At 40.0% G+C, this 24,353-nt stretch overlaps 1 protein-coding gene across 3 annotated transcripts in view; it reads left to right on the forward strand.

Annotated features, from left to right (window-relative positions):
* Nucleotides 1–24,353, forward strand: part of LOC115587125 (transcription factor SOX-6-like) — a 111,642-nt gene that overhangs the window by 37,728 nt on the left and 49,561 nt on the right. For all 3 annotated transcript variants that reach the window (XM_030426762.1, XM_030426764.1, XM_030426763.1), the window contains exons 3-5: nt 1,653–1,884; nt 4,985–5,195; nt 21,602–21,691. In XM_030426762.1, coding sequence (XP_030282622.1) covers nt 1,654–1,884; nt 4,985–5,195; nt 21,602–21,691 — 532 coding nt within the window. In that variant the 5' untranslated portion in view covers nt 1,653. The remainder of the gene's footprint in view (nt 1–1,652; nt 1,885–4,984; nt 5,196–21,601; nt 21,692–24,353) is intronic.

Here is a 24,353-nt window from a genome sequence, read left to right on the forward strand (position 1 = left end):
AGGGTTAAGGGAATAAATGTGGTCAATGAAAGCTTTCACAAAGGGAAGTCATTACAGTAAATGATGTATTAGCCTAATGACTCAGCCAGCCTGAGGCCTACATTAGAAAACAGAGAGATTTTTCCACTGAAACCCTGCGCCTGCTTTTTTAACAGGTCTGAGGTGATGAGAGGCCTTGATGCTGCTTAATAGATTAATAGATTATCCCCACGGCAGAACGTGCTTAATGTGTGTGTATGCGTGTGTGTGTCTGAGGAACATTCAGCATGAATGTGTCATTATAAGTTGCTCAGCATGAGCATGGCCGATAAACGCCAAAAATATGATATGTACTTTAAAACGCTTGCGTGTAAGCGAGCTGTAATTATATCTTCAGCATCCATGTGTCTGCATTTTAAATAACGCTGTGGTTCTGAATGAACTATCTAAACACACGTCCTTAAATTTCCAGTGTTTTTGTGGCTTCGATTTACAGTCTGGGTGGACGACATTTTCTGATTATTTAACATGCTGAAAGTAGATCACCCTGTATGGTCTTTTGATTGTGTTATGCTGATATCTGATGTACAATAATCCAAGTTATTACAACTGTTCAATCTGTGCACGTTGTGCACTTATGGAAACAATTCATGAAGAGTTGTGTTCACATGATGCTTGATCGTAAAGAACACACAAACAAGCAAACAAAAGTGCAATCCTACTTCTACTACAACTGGTACTACTACAACTAATAGTAGTGATAATTACAATAATCATAATAATTACAATAATAATTATACATTGAAAATACACCAACGAACATGTTCAGATTTTAGTACTTTAACACTTTAATGAAAACAAATACAATATACATGATAATATGTTCGTATCATAATTTTTTGTTTTCAATCTTTGTATTTGTATTGTTTTTTATTCGCTTTTCATTTGCTTTTAATACTTGTATTCATTCATCTTGACATTTTGTGTTTTAATTGTGCTATAAGTTATAAAAGTTATTATTACAATTATTACTTCAGCAGTACAACCAGCACAGGCACTTCCACATAGTTGATACAAAAAATGAGGCAATACCTGTAAAGTAAGTGCAAAAATGTGTTTTAATCGCGTTTTGTTCTTTGAGAAAAATATGCAGGTTTTCATTAATAACTGAAAGTAGACTGTAGTCACAGTAAGTGAATGTCTGTAAAAATTAAAACTGCACTTTAACGTGAGAGCACATAATAAGTAATGCTGAATTCTATATTTTGACATCTATATACAAGAATATTTTTAAACTACATGGTTGGAAAAGCTTTTTTTTTTTTCTTTCAGTCTTGCAGTGGTACCAATTCTTTTTAGTTACAGTCACAGATAACAGGTGATAAATATCTCTAACTCTCTATCGTTATGAGATCAGCAGCACAAGTTAAGACCTCCAGTCGGTCATGCTCACTTGAGCTTTCCTCCATCAAAATGTTTTGAAGTCTCCTCTCCTCTCCTCTCCTCTCCTCTCTCTCCTCCCCTCCCAATATTTCAAATGAAGCTAACTCTTTCAGTGCACTGATGTCATTTTAGACAATAATGTTTAACATGAAATTGTAATATATCTGTGATTTCTTCAACACAGTCTCCAAGCAAACACAAACACAAAAACAAACTCCTGTTCTTCACAGAATGATGTCTTCCATGCGAGCAACGCCTCCCTTCAACTCAGCGTCTGAGGAGGAGGAAGCGATCGGTCAGGACAGTGTGGCCTGGGCCAACGACAAGCGAGAGGGCCTGAAGGAGACTCCATCTCCCTCTTCGCATGACCAACATCACCCGGAACCCCACCCGGACGAGCTGCAGCCTATCAGAGAGAAGCTGACGGATGCTGAGTGGGAGAGCATGGTGCCTGCTGCGATGGTGAGATATGAATTACACAGAGCTGAGAAATTGACCATATCTTATCTTGAGACATGTTGCTATAACTCAAATCTATAAAACAAATGTGGTCGGTGTGTGTACACAGTGTATGCACTCTGGGCACACAACTCATAAAACACTCATGAAATACACACAGGAGCACAAAGGGTGTGCAAATTCCCATGCATAATGATGATTGTGAACAAATGAATGCACATGCATGTGAAGACATGTCTATACACACACGCACACACACGCACACACGCGCACACACACACACACACACACACACACACACACACACACACACACACACACACACACACACACACTCACACACACTCACACACACTCACACACACACCAGTGGTCCTCTGTGGTGTGTGTGCTGCAGGCAGTGCTATAGGCAGCCCAGTGAGGGTTCTCCTCTGGAGAGTCATAGCCCATGGTTCTTCTTATCTCCACCAGCCTGTTTTCATGTGTGCATGTGTGTTGAGGTTTCTTGGCTTCAGGTTCTATTGGTCCCTGATGGAAGAGGCACATTTGACTTGAGCCTCTGAGGAAAGTACAAAGTTCTGAGAGGAAAGTTTCCAAAGGTATCAATGTTGTGGCAGAATACATTTAACATCTCAGAGACGTAAGTCCTATCTGATTTTTAAAAGAAATTAAGTCTTGAAGTGTTGGATTTTGCTAAAACGTGATTTCATTTTGCTTCGTTTTTCTTCTTATTTCATGTAGAGGTTATAACCCTGTTATGTTTAACCCTTATTAGTGAATAAGAGGAACGTTAAAAGCAATCAAATATTAATAAAATTATTTGAAAACTTGCCTTCACTTATCGTCAGTGTCAAGGTTGAAAATGTTCCTGAAGCAAAACCAATTATTTTGTTTTCACCTTCTTTTCTTTCCTTTCCTTTCCTTTCCTTTCCTTTTCTTTTCTTTTCTTTTCTTTTCTTTTCCTTGTTTTCCTACATACTGTACACTATCTCTCTCTTACACTCCATTGGTGACCACAGGGGATTCACAGGAACCTATGAAGAAGTGATTCTGATGAGGTAGTTTTTGGTGCAGAGGTTACATGATGACAAAGTGTTAAGACAACAATAAAACACAAATATGGAGTATGAACAAGCAAGAGGACAGAAAAGGTAGGACAGGTTAACACAAATATTGGGGGGAAAAAATGTGGAATTCATGATCAACAAGTGGTGGCCAGCTGAAAAAAAAGTTGACCAAAGCTTTAGTTATACTTAGTCAAGTATGTCAGTTTTACTTTTAGGCATGTTTTCTTTGTATCCAGTGTGACATAAGTGAACAGATCAGTGTCTAATGCCTTAATCAAGGACAACTGACAACATCACAGAGGTCATCATGGACATTCATCGTTCGCTGCGATGACTGATCTGACCATAAGGCCTTCCAGTCTTCATCACGCTGCTTGTGAAACTCCTTTGCAGCGTTCTGTACGGACCTGAAAAAGCACACCTTAACAATCCACAAGTGACACACTATCTCCTAATCCTCATTACAGAGGCATCTTCTGCTTAAAGACAAAGTGCACAACAGGGCCTCCTGGAGCCATTTCAAGGGCGTCTTAAGATCCTGCTGTTAGCCAAAGCCCCTTGTTTTTGAAACATAAGCCTCCTAAAGTTCTTGGAGATCCCCCCACTCTGTAAGGGGAGGAGAAAGCGTCCAGAAATAGCCCCAGTGTTAGAACACCTGTGCTAAAGTGTCTGTTGTGTGGGACAATGTGGTCCTCCTGAAGGGCTTATGAGAGCAAACAGCAATGGGAGAGAAACACTCTGGTCATGCAGCGCAAAATAGAAAGGCTCATTAGACGTCTATTATGTGTTATCAACAACGTTTGAAGTCTTAAGCTTTGTGTTCCCTCCACTGATACACTAATGAATCCAAATTGTGAAGAAGGAAAGTTTTTTAATTCTAAACTACAACACAGATCAGTAATATGCTCTATATACCTTTTCAGTTTTGTTACCACTACCATTCATTAGCACCACCTCAGACAGCCGAAATGTAGATGAAGAAGCACAGCTGTGCCAACATGTAGGTTTGTTGAAATTTGGGCTACTTTGGAGAACGTCTTCCTCTGATTGTGATTCCATAAATCTTCCAAAACAATAGGTCAATTAATAAAATATCAGAACTTATCAAAAGTGTGTATATAAAGTTTTGGCGCCGATACAACAATAACACCAAATGTCCAGGTTTAGCAAAACTTCTGTAAATTCAGATGAATGTACGAATCACAGTTAATTTGTTAAAACTTTACGTTTCTTTACATCTCAATTTTCTGTTGTGACAATGCTGTGCTTTAGGTCTGGTGAGGTTTACGCACAAAAAACACATGGTTAGGGTTAAGAAAAAGATAATGTTTTGACTTAAACTGTCTGGTTTTGCTGCCACCAAGACAGCTGCACAATGTCGGTTTCATGTCAAAACCGTCCCAAACAGCGATCTCTGACTTTGCAACGCCACCACCATTGCCTCCTCCTCCCCCCTGATAAGCTCATGCACAGAACATGTAAACCAAATGTAATATGATATACAGTGTGTAATGTAGATGCGTTGATATGATTTGATATGTATGAAAAGTACAAATTTAACGCATCTGTGTTTTGCAGAAATTAACAATGCCAACATTTTATTCTGGTGAAGAGGCTATGCATTTTTACTAATCTCTGTCTGTGTTTGCTGAGATTTACAGTTTTTCTTTGTCATGATCATGTCACATCTCGCCATTGTTATGGGCATTTTATGCTTTTATTAGAGAGTTGACATTACAGAGATAACACGAAATGAAGGGAGAATTAGTAGAACAATACATACACGAGGAGACTCAGACAATTTAAAGGAATATAATGGGGTGACACCACATGGCTCCCAATGATAGACTCCAAAATAACATTCTTGTACATATACAGTGTGCATGTATATGAGCTGTGGGATAATTTGTCTATTACAAATTGAATTTAAAATAAAGAATGAAAAGGGCACAAGTCAGCATGCATTCACTGATCACACACAAAAGGTTGGCAATCACATTTTGACCTTGCTTCTCTTATTTGCTGCCTCCTCACAGGACAATGAAAGCAGTAAGGGCTGCTCAGTCTACTCCTATCGGACTAACTCTACCTCTCCACCCAAGCCAGAGGAGTTTTCCAGGGATCGCGGAGAGCCAATGATCGGCCTCGCCTTCGGGACGCCGGAGCGCCGCAAAGGAAGCCTGGCCGACGTGGTGGACACACTGAAACAGAAGAAACTCGTGGAGCTGACCAAGACAGAACAAGACGGTAGGCAGACGTCTGCACAGTAATTTGTGTGCATGGTTCTTTGTGTGCTTTATCTGTAATGTGTCCAAGGAAAGATCTTGCATCTCCATAATGTGAACATAATAAGATCTAAGAAAAACAGACTTGTTTTGCTTTAATGAAAATGCATTTTTGTCTTTCTCTAAAAGGCTTGGAGAGAATACGTTTTATAAGCTTATATGGATTTGAAAAATCTTTTAACTCATTTGGAAGCAGGGAAACTATCAAAAAAAGACTTTTAAGGTTCAATCATTTGCGGCTAAATGCCATATTCAAGGGTTTCATGATGCTAAAAAAGGAGTTTTGGAGCTCATTCATGTTACCCATTTGGATTTCCCTTACCGGAGCAGGATAAACCTTTAATTCAAAGGCCCCTGTTTGCATATTTTTCTTTCCATTTTAGGCAGAGTAATTCACTGTACAATAGTTGAATACGAGAGCAACCAGCAGTCATGTACATTTCAGAACTGTTGATTTTTCACTGTCAGTTTTTTTTATAGTTAGCTAAATTGACTGGTGCATCAGTTTGTAAATACCAAAAGTAATATAGCTGAATCGATCATAAAGTCACCTTGAAGGATGATAAACCACATGTGTGCTGGTAAAGTCATCTCATGCTGTTGTGTGTTAACCCATATCTGCACTATTCAATCGGTAACGTATTTGATTGGTAGGATACATTTTCACACAATATATAATTTGTAATATTTACAAAATATACATCTGATGCTCCTTGCTTGTAATTAGTATAAGTGAAAATGGTCTCAAAACACTCACTCAAATGCTGAAATGTTATCAAATTTCATTTCTGTCAGGACACAATATTTTGTGAAATTATTATTATAATATAGTAAAAAAAACAAACATCTTTTTATCCCTTTAAGGCTCTTAATGATGCTCTAGAGCTGATATATTTTCTGAGATGGCTATCCTAGATGGCAACCTGAGGGGATTTTGTTATTAAAAGTGACTGAGGAGCTTTTAAAACAGTTTCAGAGCTGAGTTTATTCCTTCATATTTAATAGACAGGATGCTGTTGTCCCTCATTTACGGCTCACTCTCATATGAAGCGAGAACAGCCTTACCTGTATTTTGTTTTCCCTTTCTGAACACATCCTCTTCAGAGGATCTTTGAACATCTAAAATTACACCTGACAGATCCCTCGCTTGTTAGATCACAATATCAATCAGTGAAAACACTGGTATCCCTTTCTCCTCTGCTCCTCTACTCCTCTGATCTACACCACTAATACAGGAAAGCGCCAGAGTCTCCCAGCATGCCTCGGCTTGCCCCATCCCACCCCACAGCAAGCCAGATCTAAAACCATCTAACACCCCTCTTTACTGTTATGTGCACATAGTAATCATGATGATATCAGAGGAGTGCTTGATCTCTCTCATTTAAAGGTTTTTACTTTGTTATTGATACAGTAAAGTGGGCCCGAGTGGGGCAGCCAGAGGCGTAATACAGTACACAGTGTCTTTAGTTGAAAGATTGGTAGCTTCGCCTCTTATCTACAGTACAGAAAGGAAAAACGTGTGAGTGTGTGTGTGTGTGACTATGTTCAAAAGTGTTGTGACATCTTCCTGTCAAATCAAAGGGAACATGAGTGGAAGGAAATGCTGGGGGACAAGTGTCTGTCTTTTTTTCACTTTTTTCCATCACACGTGCAGGTTTCTCCTTTCCCATCCTCAACAGGCTCGACCCCGCTTGGCTTCTGATTCTGCTTCTTTTACTTCACGTGGCCCTGTTCTGTACAGTGGAATATATCAAAAATAAATGTTCCTGTTGGCTGAAGTTTGGTGTTTGTGCAGCATTACAAACCGCAAGAGACTAAAATGATCTGTCACAGGTAACATTAATAAGACTCCTTTATTTTTCTAGTTTAATTACAATAGCTTTCGAATCTAATACTGGACTGGATTATATTTCATGGCTTTTAACTCGATGAACAAGAAAAGTACTCCAAAAAATGTTTCCTTTTCTTGCTGTCCTGTGTGATGTGGTTTGGGTCTAACTTTTAGAGTACTTGTATATATTCAAGTGTCAACTTTTCTCATTACCTTAGAAAACAGTATTCCCAGCCTGATATTTCATTCTGTGTACAATTAACTTGTCTATAGACTTTCAAATGATGTGCAGTACATACACTTGAGTAATACCAATCATTTCCAGTAAGTTCTGTGGGAACCAAATGTCAGTAGTCAACAATATGAGATAAAATCTGACAAGGATATCTAATTGAAATATATATATATATTTATATCTATATATATATTATGTTGATCATGTATGTATCTGAAAAGACAAGCTCTATGAAGGCACACAGATGAGCAGTGGATTTTGGACACAGACACATCACCAGCACCATAGTTCATCTGTGAATACAGCCTGAAGTGTTTCACCCAGTGATGCCCAAAATGACTCAGATTTCCTCCACATTTTCCCCCTCAGGGACAAAGAAGAGAAAAAACTCCTTGCTATTGAATTCTACTCTTCCTTTGTTAAGTAGCGTAGCTGATGTCCCCAATGACAAGTGGCATTGATCAGGCTGCAAACACTTAGCTAAGAGAAAAACAAACGAGATAAAGATGTGCAATATAACCAGGCACACTGAATCATACAGCATTAGCATGATTAATAACTCTGGGCCTTGTAAACATTCATGTGAATTGATGTGTGGTCCTTTAAGATGCATTGTAAAAATGTCTTTCATGCACTGCTGTGGAAATGCAGTTCATTTAGAGTATAATGTAACCCTATGTATGGAGATCGCCAAGTACCTCAGCTTTTTTCGTCTAATGAGTTTAGGTAAAGTGCGAGACGTTGATCAATAGATGTCTGAATGCTTCATTTAGTCAAATCTCCTTAATTGGCAAACAGTTACATTCAAAACCGTTCAGCCATAAACATCCACACCCTTTTGCTTTTTATTTGTTAATTTGTTGGAATTATGCTTCTTCATTTCATTACAACTCCCACTGTATGATGATGGGGTTGCTTTTCGCTCTCCCTCTCTATTTTTATCCTTCAACTTCAGGAACCTTTGAAACCACTTTTGGCACATTTTTGGAATCCCTCTTCAACAGGCAACCTTGCTAACATCCTGATTTAAAGCTTTGTTGTGTATCACTGGTAAAGGCAAATCATTTGCTTGCATATTTTTTGTTTGTTGTAGGAATGTAATGCAGGCAGGAGTGCAAGGCCACGATGGTAAAAAGGCTTATAAAGTGACTCCTGCTGTGGATCATTTTGTATTTCAAATGTTGCACGGCAGAAAGCTCCACAGGTGTATTCTGCATGGGTGCCAAGTCTTTTTCCGTCTTTTCAGTGGCATGTGTTAACTTAGACTGACACTGAAAAAACATGGTCTTGTTCAGAGTCCTTTTATAGTACGACCAGATTTGATCATCAGCGCTCAAAAGGCAAGCACATTAAAGCTTGTACAATGCCATCCCTCGCCTCGTCCTCTGCCTCCTGCTGAAAAGGGTCCAGTCAGCTGAGCTTTCCCAGGTTAGATTGGCTGTATGATCAAATGGAACAGACCCTATTAGCCACTGAGCACTCACTTAGCCTAACATGGCTGACCCCTCTGTGCACTGTGGCCCTGAGCTAAAGTGTGGATGATGTCGTTGTTAGCCTTCGCGCTGTGCTCACCCCCTGTCGGCACGCTGTTAGCTGTCTGCTGCTCAGAGGAGCCCTAAGTGCCTGTGACAGTTCTAATGAATAGACATGGCCTCGCTTTGCAATGTGGGAGTTTTTTTTTGTTATTTTATTTTTTTTAACCCAACTGCCACCTCAGCTTTTATAAGATATCAAGAACTCTCCCGGATTGTGTCAGCTGTATTGCCACACAGCTGGTTGCTGCAAACAAGTCCTTTCTGCCTGGACGTTCACCATGACCAAGTGGGTGAAGGTCCAGCGTTTTGCATTCATGTTCGGTTGTGCCTGCATTGTGTGAAGGTTTAGACAGAAGGGCTTGCTGCATACAAAAGGCATCCTCCATACGGCGCGAAGCACTTAGCCCTTATTCAACTGGCTGGTTACTGAATAAAATGTTCAAGGCCAGGATGAGGAAACATCAGAAGAGAAAATGTGGGCACCAGACTTCCTGTGGAATGGAAACACTCCTCCATCCTCTGTCATTTTGTAGCTAAAAATAAGAGATAAAGAGGATGGGAAATAAAAGCTTGTAATAAACAGAGAAATCACCCAAACAATAACTCGTCTCTTATCGTGGATAGGGTACTTGTTTGCCATCATTACTCTGAATTCACCTTGTCTCCTTGAGCCCTCAATTCAAAAACTGAAAAAGCAGTCAAAAGTGGACACATTTATCTGAATGTCGACCCAAACCATTATGCCCGATGGACACGAAACCAAGTGAAGTGTGCAATCAAGCTCCCTCAGTTTTGATGACTAAATTATCATTATCTGTATTGTTGTGCCTCCCCAGGCCCCGACCCGCTGTTAACAGGACCTGGCATGGGCACGGTGCCCTCATGCCAACTTAGTCAGCCGTCTAATGTGCCTAGAGCAGCTCTGGCGCCTGGCAAACACTTAACATCACTTTAATCCCTGCTTACTCTTGAGCCCGTATGAATTACCGTACAATTCATGTGTTTCATTTGCAAATGAGATTGGGCTCAATTACCGCTGCACTGTACCACTGCATAGTGGTTACAAAACGGACACCTGTGTGACTAATTTATGAATTCGACTTATAAACTGGAGTCAAGTCTGAGGAGGATTCTTCTTCTAAGTGCTACAGATGATATAAGAGACATCTTGTCTCGGTCTAAGATGAGAGCATGTAGACTGACTGGAGAGAACGAGGCTTCCAACTGTGTACAACTCACAAATTTAATGGGACACTACTCTCATGTTTTGTTGTGATTGCTCAACATTCACAGCGTTGACAGGCAGTCAGACACTATTTGATGGTTACCCATCAGTCAAGAGGCATCGGTCTAGGAGGTTTGTGCACGATCTGTTGCATCTAAACCGTATATAATTTATTATTATATTTGGAATAGATCCCGGAAATATATACTTGTTAAAAGAAAACAGCAGATTGTGTTGCTACCTCCAGACATACACCAAAACCCTGACTGATGATGCAGTTTCATATTTGTGAACATCGCCAGCTGCCCCTCCCATCATATGGAAATGGTCAACATCACAGCTTCCAGGCTGGCATTAGTGGAAACATGATGTGACGGTGCATGTCTGCGATGCAACAAAACCGGCTTTCTTTTCATAAGTCATCATGAATTGATCCATTTTTGGGGTAGCTTGACCTCATAATTAGATGCCATTTAGATGCCATTTTCTCTTTTTGTCCTGTTTCAGCTGGAAATATCTTGAGTTATAAATCACTGTGCGAATAAAATCCCCTTAAACATATTTTCTCAATCAGCTTCTTATGATGAGAAACAAAGTCTTATGTGAACTTAATTTCTTTTCCGAATATATTTATGTATTTGTGTATGTGCTCTTTGTTGCTTGCTTAAAATAGGAGGGGGGTTGGAAAGTAGTGATGTCACAAAGGGCACCAATCAAAATAAAATATCATAATCTGGTGACGGTTAAGAGGCTGTTTGCATTTGCCTGGGTGGTGTAGTGCATCTTGTTTCACAACAATTTGTGTATTTCACCTCTTCTATGTGCATGGAAGATGACATTATACCTTGTAAGACCATTTTTTTCTGGAAACTTTTTATAAATATTTCATTGACGGAGCATAAGAATGCCTGATTATTGAAGAATCTGAGTAATGAGTTGGCTGAGTGTATTTTACCTATCATATTCAAGTGAGCGACCAGAGTTTGTGTCCCCCAAGTAAATCAAGTTTTGTTTTCTGGCTTTTAGACTCCATTTTTCATTTGCAGTTTGGTTAGGTTTAAGAAATAAAACTACAATTTTAGATTTAGGCAATAAAAATGCTTGCTTAGGTTTTGGAAGAGCTCATGGTTTGGATTAAATTAGTGAATCAGCATTCGCTTTTGGTTTCAAATAGGACATGAACAGTGATGATCACGAAGCAACACTCCCAGGACATAAGGCACCACCCAAGGGAGAAATCCCAATTTTTTTAGGGAGTCCCCTTTGCGTGCTTTGCCAATCATCAATCAAGTTTGATCAAACCACACACAGACAATCCTAATAAAGCAGAGTGTTTGAAGTCTTGAAAATAAATGTTTTTTCTCTGGTTTATTGATGCTAATTTAGTCATGAAAGTCACATTTTATCCAGAACCTAGAACAACTTCTTTTGGTTTTGAAATCAAATTTAGAGGACCTTAATTTTTACAAAGATACCTACAGTCAAAGCCAGGTTGTCTGAACTGTTTTAACGAATACATGTAGGCATAATCCACAAATTCATTTAGGGGGAACAAGTTTGCTCTTGATAGACTGCCTCTTCACACCAACACTCTTCTCGTCCTGTGACCTCTAGTAGCTTCTTGTGCAGCAGCTGTTTTATGAGCCTTGTCCTTGTTCTGTGTGTTTAAGCCTGTGTGTTGTCCAGTTATGAGGAGTCTGCACAGTGTCTTGAGTGGAAGCCAGGCCAGAGTTGGGCACCCAATCACCCTTATAATGGCTTCCCCAGCTGGTGGAGGAGGTCAGAGTGAGGCCAAGCCTGCTTTTAACCCTGCTCCTCTGTGACAATAGAGACATTCTGCCAGGCTTCGTTTTGTTCTTGCTCACAGCTCAAACCTGTTTCAACATTTCCGCTGTTACTGCCACTCAAACTGTTGAAAGTAAGTCCTCTTCTGGATGCGGGTCTGGTGAGCTGGCAAGTTGGGGGCGTTACAAAAACTTGCGCATCTTTGACTAGTGGCCCTCTATGTATGCAAAATCTACGCCTGCTGCAGATGCTCTACCTGACTTAGACAAGATATTATTTGTGTTACAGTGGAACAAATGGATCTTTCTTCTTATTAGCAAATTTAGCTAGAAGCCAGGGCCTGTCGTTATCAATGCTTGATGAATAATTTATCTGCAGGCTTTTTCAACTAAGCTGCAGATGAAGCTGTGGTGCATTACTGACCTTCGAACTTAAGCAGGCCCTGTGAGCCCTGTGTGCCTGCGTCTGTGTGTTTGTGTGAGGGCTTTTGGATTCATACACTCAGGTGGAAGTAGTTGTGATGACAGCTTAACAGGCTAGTTGGGTCGGCCCAGAGAGTTAAGCTTATTGGTTAATTAACAAGGTCTTGGCCCAGGCACTATGTTTGCCCTCCTTTATGGGATTTACAGCTTGAGCTGTGATTGTGTGCAGGTAGAAGCTTTGTCTATGTGTCTCTGCGTGTGCCTGCATGTAGATTAGCATTTGAGGTGCTTGTGCATAAAATACTTTCCTGACTCTCCATTTTATGGCAGTACTGTGTGTGTAGAAAGTCTGGTCTTTTTTTACCCAAACATAAGCTTCATTCTTAAATCTTGAATCTACTGATCTATATAGTGTTTAGTGGTCAGTGCTGCTCTCCTCAGCTCTGCCAACAGGCCGACTCCCTTTGGACTTTTTGTGGTTGGTTTCAATCTCTTCCCCTGTAATTGATAGGGATCTCTTTACTAATGATCAGCCACAGTCAGTGGGTCTTGACTACAAATACAGTCAGTGGGATATGCCTGGTAGCCCTCTGCTGCTCAGTTTGGCTGCAGGCCAGCCAGCATATGGTGCGAGCGCATGCGATGTGGTTTGCTGGAACAGATTTGAATGTTATCCAAAAGAATCAGATTAAATTGTGATTTTATCAAGCACTCCTTTTTTCACTTGGATTTCAGTTGAATGCCAAATTGATCACCTGATAATTCAGCATCTGGGAACGGCCGACATGATATAAAATAATAAAAATAATACAACAGTTCAAAATTGTATAAATGCATATGAAGGCATCTGGTGAGATCCTCTTTGTTCTGGAAGCATGCTCTGAACTGTAAACTTAACTGGGTTGGGAGGGTTACTAAAGATGTAATCTAATGCAGTTACTAATAACCTAATCACAGTATCACAATATTGAAGTAATGCAACTTGATCACTTTGGGTTTCCCTCAATATCAAACATATGCAAATTAAGACAAGAGCGTATTATGATGACTTTTATTTAATCTTAATGCACAAGTGTGTATTCTTACAGAATCCCCCCCTTTTCTTTACCAAATATATCTGAAATCTAATCTAAAAGTAAAACATTCATTTTGCAAATCTATTTCATGGACATGCTACTCCTAAGCATAAATTAGGTGGTGCCTGATGATGTGAATTTGATGATAGCTCCAATCACAGCTAATATAAGGAGCAGCTGTGTCACTGATGCATTTTCCATCTCATTCTGCTCACTGTTCTGATATTGAGGTGCTGTCAGGTTTGGGGTTGGAGCAGATCGGGGTCGGTTTGAGGTTTAGTTGGCCATGTTGGATCCACTTTCCTTTACTCTTCTGGTCAGCTGTGGAGCGGTTGTCGACTCAACTCACCCCCCCCGGCTGATATTTGGCTCCATGACCCCCCATCTCTCTTCTGTGACCTAAACCATAGATCCAGCCCACATCAGCTTCCCCAAGGGTCGGTCCAAAACAACGCTTCTATTGTGTCTGAACCACACATCGCGCTGTATGTATATGTGTTTGTCGGTGTGTGTGTGTGTGTACGCTAAGTTGGGTAGGGTTTCATATATCATGCCTAAAGTGGAACCAGAAGGCCGGGTCTTGAACTAGTGTTTTGGAAGCGTGCGTTCAACAAAGAAGCAATTTTTCAACCTGGATGTGTGTTCGGGTTCCAGTGGGCATGTTTTCTCTAAAAACAAAAAGATTTTTCTAAAACTTTCAGTCTCTTGATTTTCAGATTCTTCAGTGACTTTACATTGGCATTACCATGTTGTCCATCCAGTCTAAATGAAAATATTTAACAAAATGTATTCTCCACAAAATAACCTTATTAAAGAAAAGCAACATTTTATTTATTTTCAAAAAAGGAAAAAAATAAACCCTGAAAAATGTGAGAGGAGAAAAAAGAAATACCATTATAGGCTCTGTTGTTATCCAGTGAATAGATGTTTTACCTAAAATGTAAAAGTAATTAAATCTACAGTGACTTTTTTGTTGCTGTGCATCATCATACGCCCAAGCTTGTACAGCTTTTAAAGCTTATAAGTCACTCTTGCTTAATTGTTCTCCAGCTCCAGAGCTGAGGTGGAGAAGTTGGAAAACATCTGAAAAATGTTGGGCTTTTATTCCTTCACAAAACGAGTGATAATTTAGAAATGAAATCAGCAAGTTTTAAAATCTACCATCTGTCCAAGTGTTGCCAAACGTGTCTGGAGTAAGTCAGACTTCATTAGGTCTGATGATGTGAAATTTTTATCTTTAGTGTAATTTCTAACGCAGTACCTTTCCTCTGTGGGAAACGTTGTTTACCAACCCTCAGGCTGTTGGTTGTCAATATCACTAACATAATTCGGGGCAGACCTGATCTCTCTGGCTTCACAGCAGGGATCAGCAACCAGGGTTTTCTAGTTTTAAGCTCACACCTTCAGTCGAAACACTATCCTTTGTCTAATTCAGGGCGGCAGGGTTTTCTACCCGGCGCCTTCTGGAGCACCGCCACCTTATATCACATAGAGTACTTCACACTGCTGGGAGGGAGTACTCTGTGAGTATTTTTAGTGTGGGTGGCCCCAGTGGGAATGAAAGCTCAATCCAGGCAAAGTTAGGGCCTGTCTTTAGTCTCTCAGCTGCAGGTGATGTTAAATACAGCAGTTTAATTTTGCTCTGTGTAAAAAATTCAAAGGTCAGAAATAGGGTGTAGGTTAGTTGCCATTTAAGTGTATGCTCATAACTCCTATTAATTGATCTTTATGCTGAACTATGTTTTTGTTTTGTTTTGTCACATCGGGATATAAAAATGCAAAAATTACTTTCTGACTGTCATCCGGGTGGAGTAGCAGATACTATTTAACTCACTCCTTTATTGTCTGAAGTTTACAAAGACTATTGTATAGCTTCCTTCATCGCCTATGAAGCCAATCACCAGAATGAATTTGCTTTCTTACTTAAAAAAAAACTATTTAAAGCAACAAAATGTTACTTCGTGGAGACGGATAGTGGAATTTTTTGTCTGATGCTTTGAGCTGGTGTCCGACCCAAGCAGCCAACCCGAAGTATTTGACAATCTGGGGATGACACTCGACAATCAACTAAGGAGTTACGTTTTGTTGCTTTAAATATGTTGTGAGATTGTGAAAGGCATTCTTCATTATTTTCTGACATTTTGCAGACCAGCAACAGTATGGCCCAGCAAGCAAGAAAATAATCAACAGATTTATTGATTAATAACAATTTAAGCGACTATCTCCCCATTTATCCCCGTTTTTTATACCACATTTTTAATTCACCATAATGTTTCGTTGCATTGATACAGGTGGCCTACTCTGAGCATATCACTGGGCAAGAGAATGTGTGCGTATGAGTGTACAAGTGTGTGAGTGTATGAGGGGGTGACGTATCAAAAGAGGGTTACACAGGGCTACTATCCCTCAGAAACCCACCTCCCCCTCCGACCTCGAGGGCCGGCTGCTTTCTCAGGCCATGTTCTGCGACAAGAGAGTCTCAGTGTCATCTGACAGATGAAAATAGTGTGTGTGAAATGGACACCGTGCTAACACGCAGCCAGGCTAACCACTCTGCAGTTTAATGGTTTTACAACACTGAGCGAGCAGTGATAGGCCATTGAAAGTGTGTGTGCGTGTGTAGTGTGTGTGTGTGTGTGTGTGTGTGTGTGTGTGCATGTCATAAACTCTCTGTGCAATTAAACGTCTCAGCACTGTACTGGCATTCTTTAATCAGTGTGTGTGGTGTGTGTTGTATGTTCAAGTGCTTCGGAGTGTAGCAGTGTTCTCATATCAGTGTGAATGTGTGAGAGCGTGTGTTGTCTGTGTGTATCTTTTTCCTCCTCCTGGCTGGCCTGTCTCCTCATGTTTGGACATATGTTGAGTTTTATTTCACTGAGACATCAATCCTGCTGGCCAGCTGTTAGGACAGCTGCTCTCTCTGTGCGTCTCTCGCTCTATTTCACTTTTTCACTCTATCAGACGCTCTTGCTCTGTCTCTCTGTATCTTTGCTCCTATCTGTCTGCTTCTGTCGGTCAGCCTCTCGCTTCTTCTCTTCACTGTATCTTAAATTTTGTTGTGTCTACCTTTCTTTACTATTTTTGTTTCTGTTTCTGTATTATTTATCTTTTTGTCTGCTCTTTCTTTCTTTCTTTCTTTCTTTCTTTCTTTCTTTCTTTCTTTCTGTCTTTCTTTCTTTCTTTCAGTCTTTCAGTCTTTCAGTCTTTCTTTCTTTTTTCTCCTTTCTTTCTTTCTCTGGTGCTGTGGGGTCTGCCGTTAAATTCACACCACTGACATAAATTTGGAAGTGCAAAGTGTAGCTGTCAGCTTCCATTTACACATGCTCAGTAGCAAAGTTAAGACTGAAATGTTTTGGGTTTTTTAGCCGTAGATGTGTTACACAAACATCAGGTACTCGCTCGAACACTGGCCTTTGTTGTTTTTAACATTAACTAATTTTTCAGATTAATGTTTTTCTCTCTTTACTTTGGCGTTGGCCTGCAGACTCAGGAGCTCCTGAGCTTTGGCACGGCACATTGTGTGTGTGCGAGAGAGAGAAAGTGAGTGAAAGAGACGCAGTGTTTCCATCCAAATGTCAAGTGAATTATAGAGGAACTTTTGAAAAGTCATCAAATCTAAAATGTGAACTAACTATGCTTCTATAAAGCAAACATACCAGCTTCCTGAATGTAGACCCACTGCATGTCAAAACAAATGGAAACGTTCTCCTAGATATTGTTCTTGTTCTTTTGTGTATTTGAATTAAGGTCAAATTTCGCACTTTCACCTGAAGCCAAACGCAGAAACATATATCTGGCTAATTTGACCATCCAACCACAATGGAGAAGTGTCTTGTTTTGACATGAAAGAAACAACATGTAAGGTGTGATGACTTTATCTTCACGAGTCTAGACACTTTTCTGCTGCCGTACAATGAGACTGAACAACCTCTACTGATTCAGAAACATTCTATAACTTAAACTATTAATAACTTACATGTACAATCCTGTCAAATTGTGGGACAGCTGTGGAGGAGTTTGGAAATTAAGGACGACAAAAGGCTTTTTAAATTTACTTCTGAGTGACTTTGTCTCCATGTCAACATCAGCTGATCTTAATGGTTATTGTAGTCAGCCATACCAAATTGGTGGGAATATCCTGAATTGACAAAAATAAAGTAAATCTAGGTAAAAGTGTTGGTCATAACAATAATATTATCCAGTATGACCTTGTGTTTCTATGTTAAGACAATGTGGAAATGGGAAAATACTACCGTTTTGCTCTATTAAGAACATTTTATTGAAACGTTCATTCCATGAAAAACTTTTGCAAATATATTAACAGAGAGAGTAACAGACAGACAGAGGGAACAGAGAGAGGGACTCAGTCTGAGTGGAAGCCTGTGGCACACTGTGTTGTTTTTGGCACTGGGTGTTTGGGAGTGTTGATGCTTGCCTCACACACACTCACAGTTACACACTGCCTGTGGCTTGTGTAAAACACCCAAAACACTGTCTCTTGGCAGGTTGGCGTGGGGACAGGTGATAAAAGTGTGTTTACCCTAAACACTCGCCGGCTGACTGGCTGTCTCGGCGCTGATTTACTACAACTCTCTCCCGTTATCCACTTCTTATCGCCTTCGCCTCGCTTCTGTGTCTTTTTGGTTTTATTACTCACTTACTCCTTCTCTCTGTCTCCCTTCCCTGTCATGTGTTGTAACCGTTTTACAACCAATTAGAAACGTCCAAGAACACTTGTGTCTGTTTGTTTTCTTTCGTCGAGGAGAATAAAGAAGGTGATTGGTAAGCTACTTCTACAGTTCAAAATAATAAAAAAGAAACACGTTTTAACAAGGGCTTTCTCAATTTCTCCTCACTTATCCTAGCACTCATCTTTCCTCTCCACTGTCTTTCACTGATCACTTTTCTGATCTCTCTCTCATATCCTTCCATACAACTCTCTGTACTTACAGAGCAAGAAACGAGCATCTTCATCATTTTGCTCCTCACTCACCTTCCCTCTTGTTTTCTCTTCATCCACCCTTCCTTCTCTCCTCACCCCATTCATCCACTGTCTCCCTCCTCCTCCTTTTAACCACCCATCTTCCACATTTCCCCTCCACTTGATAAAGGAGTCGGTGTTCGGACAGCAAGGAATTTTTATCCACCCTCCAATCTAAACAGCACTTGATCCCTGACTCGGTCTCGGGGACAGATAGAGAGCCATCTAGGGTAAAACATTCCCCTCTCATCCCTCTCTTCTTCTTCTCTTCGTCTTCTCATCCCCGATCTCACCTCACCCCTCCCATCCCCCACTGTCTCTGTGTCCGATCTGTTTATTGGTATGTGGGGTATAAATTGCGCATCAGAGTACACACACGGTTGACTTATGCAGATGTCTAGGAGTTACAGGTTGTATTTTCCTTCTTAAGTGCTCCCATAAATCGCCTTCCCTAATTTTGTTTTATGGGACGCCCAGTGGACGAGCGCACATTGGCGTCTTTAGGTCTTGTGATGAGAAAAAAAAGCAGCTCATCTGACCCCATCCTCCAGCTCTCCCCCTTTAGTGGCTGTAAATATCACCCAAACCCAACCAAATGTATACAAATTCATATGCAATGGAGCCACCCGTCCAATAAATCTGCTAAAATATGGGTGGATTCATAGACATTGTCTTTACCACCTTTTTCTACTGCTATGTGGACCATCCCGCTGTTTTTTCCCAAATATGGGAAACCACCATCATATATTCCTGTATTTTTTAAGGTTTTTGTTGTGTAGCTGTGCACCACCCCTCCTTCCCTTGCCCGCTGCCATTGTCCCCCCCTTTGTTTACACTGATCCCATGTGATCTGGACGTCTGCATTAGCTTATTTACAACAATCGTAATCCGACTGTAAACATGCAAGGCATTAATGGACTCAGTGAGGAAGTTGTGCTCGGCCACTGACTGCATGTCTTGACCACACAATGGGCCCATACGTACAAACTAAACATTAAGCCATTCACAATAGGCCATGTGCCCCTTATGAATGCCTATAGCGCCTTTTGTCAGGATAAAGGCACCACAAATGAGCTATTGTCTGACTTAACCATTCTAAATCAGGCAAGCCCTCAGGGCCATGTTTTCCGCACAGCACCCAAGAATGTCTCCTTTTTGTGTGTGTGTGTGTTTTTTGACGTCCTTGGTGGCTGAGGCTTCGGCATGGGGCCCTGCGTGACCATGACTCCATCTGTGGTGCGTCCACTGGCACGAAATCTAGAGAGTGTAGGGAGCAGTTTCACATGCAGACACACACATTATTGTACACCTTAAAGTGGTGGAAGAAGTATTGAGATTTCATGATCAAACACACAGAACATAATTTCTGTCATTTTGGTCTCTCAATCAAAAATGAAGTTGATTGATGACGTGGTGAATTAGTGTGAGATCACAGGAGTCTTTATTATCATGCTGCCATTGTTAATTAAATCTATCTGATGTGACGAGGGCAGAAATGTTCACAGACGAGGTTATTGTTTTAACGTTTTTATTCACGTCATGTTAAATCATGTTTGCTGACCTCTTTCCTCTCCCTCTGGCGTATCAGCCGGTGTGCATCGTAATCTTGACTAAGATGTACATTTACTGTGGAAGAAAACTTCATATTCAAATTCAGTTCGATAAAAGATGGGATTTCTCTCGATTTGAACAATGTTGGAAATAGTGGTGATGCAATTTTGTGATATTTACAATAACGATGTGATGATGTTCAGTTTTGTGAATCTTTGGTTTATGAGCTCATCTGAACTGTAATTGTTGTACTATTTTACAGGTAAGGTTACAGGGTCTCCTCACCTCCTCGCACTTGTATTTTGAGGGTTGTTTATCTGGCCAAAAAGGAGACAGAATACACAAACAACAGAGTTAAGAAATAGATCTCAAGACATTATCGTTACTGTTAAATTTTGGCCGCAATAATCATATTGTGACAGACCTAGTTGGGAAACATTTCTGATAATGCAGTGCCTTGCAGTTTACCCCGTCTACCATTACTTTTTCCTCGTACTGGCACTTCTCACTCTTTCCTGCCCCGTCCATATAACACTGGAGACACACAGGAGGTGAAATGGCACGGAAAGTGCTGCTTACATTCTTTTGGTGCTCTTGTTAACCAATAGTGCCACAGTGCTCTGTGGCCTTCTTGAAATCTGCAGCGTTCTTTTTGGCATTTGCATTATTCTGTCCTCTTGCCCTGAGCAGATCAAGCAATAAATCACACTGACAAACTATTAGAAATAGTGTCACCACTTTCTGTGGTCGTTTTTATTCCTCAGGGATGAACAGCAGACACAAACACAGACACACAGACTTATATTCTAATATATAATATATATATATATATTATTATAAGGATCAACTCTGTGTAGGCGTGATTAGAAAAGAAAATACAAACAGAATTTACCACCAGAGGGAAATGCCTTAATTTGGGTATGAAATGGAAAAAATACCAGTGCGTCAAACCTGTACTTGTAGTAAATGTAGTTAGCTACAGTTCACCACTGTTACCTGGCAGCACGTATACTTGACTTTGTGCATCTCTGTCTTCTTTTGGATGAGTCACGCACAAACATGTGTGCAGATGTCTGTCTCTATTTGCCGGCCTGCACCGCCTGGTTTGGAATTGAAAAGTTCCCATTGTTTTAATACAGTTCACAGCAGGACTCCAATCGAACAAATGAGACCTTATGAATCTTATGAGAACACGTGGGACCACTGATGTCTATTATCCTGAGGCTATGAGACATATTGTGAGAAAGAGGACAGCCGCAAATAAGACAGTGTCTCAGAACAATGCAGACATTCTCAGTTGGTCAGCTGGATGGCTGCTGCAGTTTTTTTTTTTTTTATTTCAGGGAAAGAGGGAGGACACGGTTTGTTGTTCCCATTTTGAGAAAATTATCAATTCATAGGAATGGAATCTTTTCTCGCTTGTCCTTTTCCTTCTGTCTATTCGTTTTTCCCTTCTCTTGCTTCTACTATGTATTTCAAGGTTGATTTATGTGGGTCATAATAAATATTCTCAGATGTCTTTAACTTAATCTCAACAGGTGGTAAAAATACGTCCCAGAAAGCTTTACATTGTTACTCAAAAAGTCTTTACAAATCTGAATAGTTGTCATCTCAAGAATATGGCAGTTAAAATGATCATTTTGATTGATGTTGAAATTCATGGAACACCCTATCACACTGTTAAAAGATACAAAAAGTAATGATGATTGTTTTCTGTCTCTTTGTAGAACCAACTTGCATGGAGAGGCTCCTCTCCAAGGACTGGAAGGAGCGCGTTGACCGCCTGAATGCCAACGAACTACTGGGGGAGGTCAAAGGTAAGAGCAGTCACAAGTCAGAGAGATAACATCCACCGCAGGGCCAGCATCCACATGCACAACTACAACCCTGATACAAAATTAAGTTGGCCAAGTACAAAAACAAAGCAGAATGTGATGTGTGAAATTGAAAACAGTACAAAGACAATATATTTAATGCTTATCCTTAGGCGGAATTTAATCAGAAAAAATGTTGGGACAGGAGCAAATAAGACTGGGAAAGATGTTGAATGCTGAAAAACACCTGTCTGGAACATTCCACAGGTAAACAGGTTCATTGTTAACAGCTGATAGTATCATGATCAGGGTGAAAGGGACATCTGCGAGAGCCTCACAAGCCAGGATATTAAAAGATATTACTACACTACTGGGCTGTCTGTTAACAAATTTCATTTGCTAATGACTGCATTATGTTTTTATTTATTTTTTTCATACTACCCAACTTTTTGCGAATGTGGGTTGTACAACTAAACCAACATTCACATTCACAGCCACAAACAGTGAGCTGTCAAGGTTTACAGGATGCTGACAATCTCTGTCCCTATTTCACTGTGGCCTTCTGCAACAGATGGCACAGCAATACATGTGTTTGCGGGCTGGTAAAGAGGAAAGAAAAAGAAAGAAAACATTTTTTTGCCCTAAATGTCTGAAACCTGCAGATCCTTAGCAGCTAAGGAACACCTCTTCATTCTCTCTGGCTGACCTTTAAATATGAAATGTTAGAAAACAAGCAAATAGTATGTGCAGAAAAAACAGACACCGTTTTGCAAAGCTAAATTCAAGGGTAAGGAACATTCAAACATGTTGTAATTCTCTTCTCCGTGTGTGTACTTTCAGCATGTTTCTGCATATAAAAGCAAACGAGTAAATGGTCGGGAGGCCTACCTGTCACCACAGACAGAGCAGTGAAGGCCGGTTTTACACAGGACAGGTTGTAATTGCATCTTTGATTAAAGGGTGTGAATGAAGGCAGAGGCCGCACATGCTCCAATATTTTTGTCAGCAAGTAGCGTTTATGAAGCTATAAATTGCACCCAGGCAAATGTATTCTCGACCTGCACTGGTATTCAACAGTGAAAATAGCAGCACTGTGTGTGTGTGTGTGTGTGTCAAGGGTGGGGGGTCTTATGATAAAATCTTATTCAGCGGCTGCAGCAGGAGGGACAGGTGGGAATGAAAGGCCATCCTTTGAAAGCAAACAAGGCTGCCAATTTTGTTGATATGACCAAAAGCTAACATCTTTTCAGTCTTCTTCTCTTCATGTTGTATGACATATTTTGCTTGTTTAGAAGATATTTCATGGTTAAGTTCTCGGATAGGTCATTGGTGTAATAGGAATTATTTTTATGCAGTATGATAAGCACTGACAGACAATGTGAAACATGTCCTCCATCGTCCTCATTGTAATCATCATTATATTGCAGATTAGAAACATAATGTTTTCTTTTTATTCAAGGCAATTGGGAGTATCATATTAATTCTAAGCAATAATAATGCATTAATAAGAAATTGTAGCATAAATAAGACAAAGACCTGACAGAACAATATGTTAACTTATATTATATGACCAATATATCCAACCAACCAATGAGAATTCAAGATGGCCGAAATGGTCAATTGGGTTAAGATCATATTGTGCCCATCCGATTTCATGATTTGTTTTTCTTTGCCCCAACATAAGTTAGGTGTAGGCTTTAAGGGGGCACTGTACATTGTTCTTTATGTAAAAATAATTTCATTAAAAGGGTTTTGAATCCCCCCACCATAGTTTCACAAACAACATTTTGAACAGGGTCCCCAAAAAGCTAGAAATGGCCCTGGTAAGGACACATTGTTCAATTAGAAAAAAAAATGTCAGATAACACTGGTAGAAAACACATTACTGTGGAAAACTGATCAATTTACACACAGAAACGCCTTCAGTCTCCGGAGCTACATCAAATTTTGTTTGTATTCTGTAACAATAGCCGCTAATGGCTCCACAGTCGCGCTGCTCTTAGTGAGAGAAACCGTTTGAGATCGTCTCCCGTTGAAATGGAAGGCATTCCTCTGTGGAAAGTGAAAAAAAGAGTTGACAAAGAGCGTTCTCCAGCAGAACAGCATCGACATTGACTCTCACTCCAGGACAGAGATCTGACGCACCCACATACACACACACACACACACACAAACACATTAATAGAAAGTACACACACAGACTTCAACCCCTTTTGCAAAATAATAGAGATTTTTAAAAAAAGCTTTGGAAGACTTGACTTGGTAATGATCTATTGAGTTGAAAATTATTTTTATATGAACGATGTTCTTTTAGAAGTAAGTCATATAATTTCCACTAGTAGTATATTTTATCTTAGTCTGTTTTCACTAATAATCTTAAAGTGGGAAATCTGATCTAAATATAGGTCAAGTGCAAGATTCCTTTACGTCTTAATGTTTTTTTGTAGTATTTTCCAATAAGAAGTTAAGATAAAAATGCTTTCTTGTTGGCTCTACTGTCTACTGAAAATAAGGAACCTCTAACACAAGAATAAGTTACTCTGTTGTCTCTCAAACTACTCTGAATATCTTTTAAAACCTCTGTGCCGTTAATCAATATGTTATCAAGTCCTTTGTCCAAAAAAGATAATCTTTACTCATACTGTATGTACTGGCAGCAGCACAC

This window comes from Sparus aurata, chromosome 8 (assembly GCF_900880675.1).
Source record: "Sparus aurata chromosome 8, fSpaAur1.1, whole genome shotgun sequence".
NCBI classification, from domain to species: domain Eukaryota; kingdom Metazoa; phylum Chordata; class Actinopteri; order Spariformes; family Sparidae; genus Sparus; species Sparus aurata.